This window comes from Temnothorax nylanderi, unplaced genomic scaffold (genome assembly GCF_030848795.1).
Source record: "Temnothorax nylanderi isolate EJ_2023f unplaced genomic scaffold, tnyl_v1.0 TNYL_tig1311_pilon, whole genome shotgun sequence".
Lineage (NCBI taxonomy): Eukaryota > Metazoa > Arthropoda > Insecta > Hymenoptera > Formicidae > Temnothorax > Temnothorax nylanderi.
Window position 1 is genome coordinate 3,822 of NW_027250373.1, and position 5,605 is coordinate 9,426.

General features: G+C 39.7%; 1 protein-coding gene across 1 annotated transcript; it reads right to left on the bottom strand.

The window, feature by feature from the left end:
• Positions 1–207: 207 nt before the first annotated feature.
• On the bottom strand, positions 208–1,559 carry LOC139787171 (uncharacterized). Its single transcript, XM_071726267.1, has 3 exons — positions 1,280–1,559; positions 1,021–1,169; positions 208–945 (listed from the first exon to the last, which is right to left on the bottom strand). The coding sequence occupies exons 1-3, from the start codon at positions 1,557–1,559 to the stop codon at positions 208–210; spliced, it is 1,167 nt and encodes a 388-aa protein (XP_071582368.1).
• Positions 1,560–5,605: the final 4,046 nt, after the last annotated feature.

The following is a 5,605-nucleotide window of genomic DNA, read 5'->3' on the forward strand; positions in this document are numbered from 1 at the left end:
AGAACTATGTGCATAAAATCGTGAGGAAGACAGCGTGTTACGTCCATATTTTCTAAGTTTAGCAAACTTCTAGAATTTATCCTAAACTGCATTGACCAGAAAGTCTTCGCTTGTGGACTCAAATCTTCACTGAGGATGTTTAGCTGATCTGAATGTGAACTGCTATCCCTTAGGGCAAATGAATTAACATTAAAGTTACTTTTCAGTTCATTTGTGGTGGTTCAAAAAACCACCAAGCAAAGCAGAAGCTAGAGTGTCACCAGCTATTACGGTCACGAACTCATGAAACACACGCTCTACTCCACACACTTGCAATTTAACTCCCTCTTGATCTCCCAACAGTTGCATGTCATGAATAAAACTTTCTAGAACAGGTGCAACTCCAAATGATTTAAGGTTACTTGTTTTTGTGACAGCTAATAAGTTGTGCACTCTAAGAGATGATCTGAATTCTGGATAGATATTCAGCAACACCCAATAAAACATTGCCAATTTGTGAGTTTTGTATCCTAATGGATTACAATACTCCACATCATCATAGTAAATCATTATGGATAACGCTTTATGATCATACTGGTACACTGGATGATTACGATAATAATGACCATCTGTAACCGTCTTGAAAACTTCTTTCTCCTTTGGACGGGGGTTGTCAACACATTGTAAGATATCACGATTATTTAAACACAATTGTAGACTCTTCAGGAATGGTACCACGTATGCTACAGCCTCCTGTTCCTTCAGTTCTCCATTCTTTGACCAAATCCTTTTCTTACCAATAATGACTCTCTCTGGTGCAATCATATTTATGTATGATTTTAACATGAAGGAATGTAACTGATACGGATTTTTACAATGCTGGAACATATCGGATGGCTTACAATCTTTAAATACATTACGTATAACTTGTGAGTCTACAGGTTCATCAGCCGACAGCAATGAGTCCTGAAACAAGTTAATATTTAGATTAATAACAATATTAAATTCTTAAAAAGAAAACAACTCACAGTATTGTACTACCTGAATAATAGCCAAATAATCATCTATCAGTAGGCAGATACTTTCTATAATGCTCTGTACTGTAGATTGCGGTATCATAAGTTTTTCTTGTAAATTCGCAACGAATAATGCACTTTGAAATGCAAGTTTCTGGGTAGGAGTCATAGGCTCTGTAAGAAAAAGTGACAAACAATGAATGAATGAAGTGACGATTAAGATACGCGTTATATTTAATTATAGATTTATTTGTTTTAAGGTTAAAGCGTTCACATCAACTAACTTATCGGTTCGTGCACAAGTGGTTCTTCGTCAATAGCAAATTTTAGAACATTTTTTTCCATGGGTACATTATCTTCATTGTTGGCATCTTCATTAAAATTCCTTCTATGTTTGCGCCAATTGTGTTGCACATATGATCTCCACTTTGAGTACGAAGTACCACAGCCGGGGAAATCACAGTTTATACGAAAGTTCGGTTCATTTTTATGAACAGTTCCAATGTGACGGTTGAGTAAATGGGGAGGAAACAACATCACGCACATCAAACATTTTAAAGCCATTTTTTAGTAAGTTTTAATGTCATCCGCTCAAATCAAATTCCTTGGAAAATAAAAAAAATATTAATTTGTTGAGACCAATATGTTTAATATGTTCTGATTCTGTGTTCTTGCCAGATTGAGCTTTAAAATGTGCCAGATTGATGTATCAGGAACGAAGTAAAGGCCATTCTACAATTGCGTAAATGTTGTAAATGTAAGGCTGTAAGAAAATGGCCAATCATAGTCGAATATTCTTCTTACGAAGAAAAATCGACTATAATTGGTCAAATTCTTACAGCCTTACGTTTACAACAACGTTTACGCAATTGTAGAATGGCCTTAAAGATTGAATACACTGGTACTTAAATCAATAAAACATGATAAGTCAGTCATTCTGCTTAGGCCCTAAGACAACGATAATGTCGGACGTGCCGATTGACTGTGAGATAGAAAATTTTCTATCCCGCAGCCAATCGTTACGTCCGACAATGTCATTGTCAGATGTATGTAATATCAGCCTAATTCGTTGTGTTATAACAAACTAATCTCGGTATTTTGTGCGAAAAGGCCTCACCACCACAGTTTTGTTCCACTAGTTCCAGCTCTAGCTAGCTGCAGTAGTTGCTTGTGTAATAATCGGCGTGTTGGAAATGCTACGACGCTTTTTCTTATATTACCCGCGCGCGGTATGTCACGAGCCGATCACGGGATTCCCCTCGGGCGCTTCCGATTATCGTCGGGCCCTTTCCGTCTCAAGCGCGGTTGCCGGTTGCCGCGCCCTCACTCGTCTATAGACGTGTCTAGACGTGCTCGATTGTGCGTGAGTTGCTTGCGTCCTTTGTATCGTTTCAAGTTTTGGTGTATATTGGTTACCAAAATGTTAAAGTTCGTAATTTTTCAGTTTCACGGCAGGAATAAAATGATTTCGTTTACATCTACACCGCAAACGCCGGATAAAACAAATTTACTGAACGCGTTTATAGCTGCTGGAGAGTGCGACGTAAATGTAAAATTCAATTTGGAAAATCACGATGTGATCTTCCAAAAATTTGACAAAGATATGGAAATGTTTATTAACATTGAAGATGACGACGTGATTGACAATAAAACAGTGCTTAAAATGGTATTTACCCCACGTGTAACAACGCCTGAAATAAGTGCTTCTGCTAAGGATTCGAGTCAAGAGTTATCTGCTACCAACGAGCCAGTGACAATCTTGTCGTTAGGCTCACAAAGCAATGCGCCCCAAGAAGTACTTCAGTTCCAAAGTTTGGAAGCATTTAATGATTATCTTGACAAAAGCGTTAGTCAGGATTTTTCATCAACTCCAGCTACAGAACTTACGAAAATGATGCCGGTAGATTGTAAAGATAAAATCACTACCACTCAATCCTCTCAAGACAAGGTACGCTCATATACTGTGTTACTTTATTAAAAGAATACATATCTTTCTTAAAGCATTGTAATCGCGTAGCCATTTTTTTCTAATTTTACAAACATAAAACGCCAAGAAATAAAGGTCAGCTCCTGTTCTTAAATGGAACATATATGTATTTAGTTTAACTTTTTAAACATTGTGACTACAGTAAGCTACAGTGACTATATTAGATGTAAATGCTAAATAGTAATTTCTATTCTAGACTTCTGATAATGACACCGATTGTGACATGGAATTAGATTCTACTTCTAAAATTAAAGTAAGTATATATTTTAGTTATTAAGTTATTAAGTATATATAAGTAAATATATTTTTCATATCCTGCTGATTTAAAGTCTCCTTTAATATATTCGTTTATCTAAAATTCACGCTTAATATATTGTTGCACTTGTAGCACAGAAAAACCAGCGTTTCATATCCGACGGACCTGCCATCCATTAAAAACACAGCACTTGAAAATTACAAGACTGATTTAGAAATCCTTCAGCATGACAATGAATTTTTTAGAATGTGGGCTTCAGACTTATGTCGGAAGACAAATGGACATCCCTTGCCTTTTGATTACAAAAACTATGCCCTAAGTATCCTCAATACTTATCCAGTATTTGGGCAATCTGTTTTAAACAAGAATGTGCCGCAAACAGAGCAGACAACAAGTCAAAGTGCACTTAACCATGTAAGTTGAGTCGGGCATTGAATCCATTGACAAATACCATTAAAACAAATATAATGAACAAACGTTTCCAGCGGCCGTTGGTCATGAAACTGAGCGCATGTATAAGGAACAAAAGAAACTGGTTGAAGAAACGCAGCAGTAAAAATACAGGAAGCTAAAAGTAAATGTTACGGAAACTAAAAGTCGATCACGTCTGTCTCACGGTAGCTACTAATTTGTTTTTTGAATAGTACTTACACGTCAGAAAAACATTGCAATTATAAAATTCACATACTTTGCACAGTTCTTGAGGAGGTTAATGTAACTGACATGATTGTTTGTTTAATCCCAGATTTTCTCAGCAGTCAGCTAAAGTGGAATCTTATGCTAGTAGTTCTAAAAAAGACAATCTACAACCAGCATGTACAACGAAGTCGAAGGCAACTATTAGCAAAGACTCAGACAATTTGTTGAAGGAATTTAAAAAATCCACTAATATTAAAGATATAAATCACGTAAAAGTGTTACTATCTGAGACATTCAATACGCGCCGACAGTGGATAAAAGATTTAGGAAACAGCTGCTCCGTAATTTTGGACGAATACCCTGTCTTGAAAAACACTGATCTTGTAAGTATAGATAGATAAGTTTATTGTATATCCCCGTAGGATTTACAAGGCGTTTTTGTGAGGAACGTACCCAAACCTCTTACAAAAACTCCCCTTCGCGCCCTGGCCATATGCGACCTTACAATTCATTTCCCCTCCCTTGCGACCTTACATTTCATTTCCCCTCTCTTCGTCTTCCATCCGGCCATCTCCTTCCGCCTCCCTTGCTTCAGCTACCTCTTTGCTTCCCTCCTTTCTGCCACTGCTCTTCCCCTTTCCTTCCGTCTCTCTCCCTCCTCTCGCTCGCCGCCTTCCCTCCTTATTCCACCTTCGCTCTGGAAACAAACTGTGTTATACCTTCATCTTATTTCCCTCTCCTCCTCCCCTCCCTTTCCCCTGCCACTTCTTTCTCAATCTCCCTTCCTTTCTCCTTTCCATCCTACCTCCCTCTTACTCTCCTTTCTTCCTATGGTCCTCGTCCTCCTCCGTATCCATACCCTCGTCTCAACCGATTTATCCTCATCCATTTTCACCCTTAATCTGCTCCCTTCCTTTCTCCTTGCATCTAATACCCTCCACTTAGCCTCTTCACTCCCTATCTTTACTATTATCGTCACCCATTCTCCTCTCTGACCTATCACGCTTAACTCTTTCACCTCCGCCTTTACTTTTAATCCTTCCGAAAACAAACAGACTCTCCTCCATCCTTTTCGTAATCTCGTCCTCCTCCGTCCTCTTTCAACTCCTACTTTCCTCCTCTCTCCTTTCCTTTCTCCTTTCTTTCTCCTTTCTTTCTCCTCTCTTTCTCTTACCCTCGTCTCCACCGATTTATCCTCGTCCATCTTCACCCTTAATCTACTCCCTTCCTTTCTCCTCCTTCTCTTTCTATCACCTGTCTATATGGCCGGCCCCTTCGATCGTTCGATCCATCGATCTGTCGCGACGACTCCCTGCTCCGTTACGCACCTGCCGCGCCACCATCGACAATCCCTCTGTCTCGCGACAGGTCAATCGATCGCCCGATCGATACTCCATGCTGCCAACTCGCTCAGCTCCCTCGTCATGTAACCTGGGCTGCTACCTCCGCTCCTTCAATCCCGCCCTTCTCCCTAACCTCACTTTCCACGTGCCTCTTCACCAACGTTTCCCGTCTCCTCCAGACCACCTTCCGCTTCACCTCCATTCTCCCGTCTTCCTTTCGCACTCCCCTATCTACTCCCTTCATCCAACACCTTCCTCACATCTCAATCTCTCCCTTCATCTCCTTTCACTCTCCTACCACTTATCCGCCTGTTCCCCCGCCGAGGGCTACGGGGGACCTCCCTTGTAAGTATTATAAGTACTTATAATTTTTGGAACTACTACT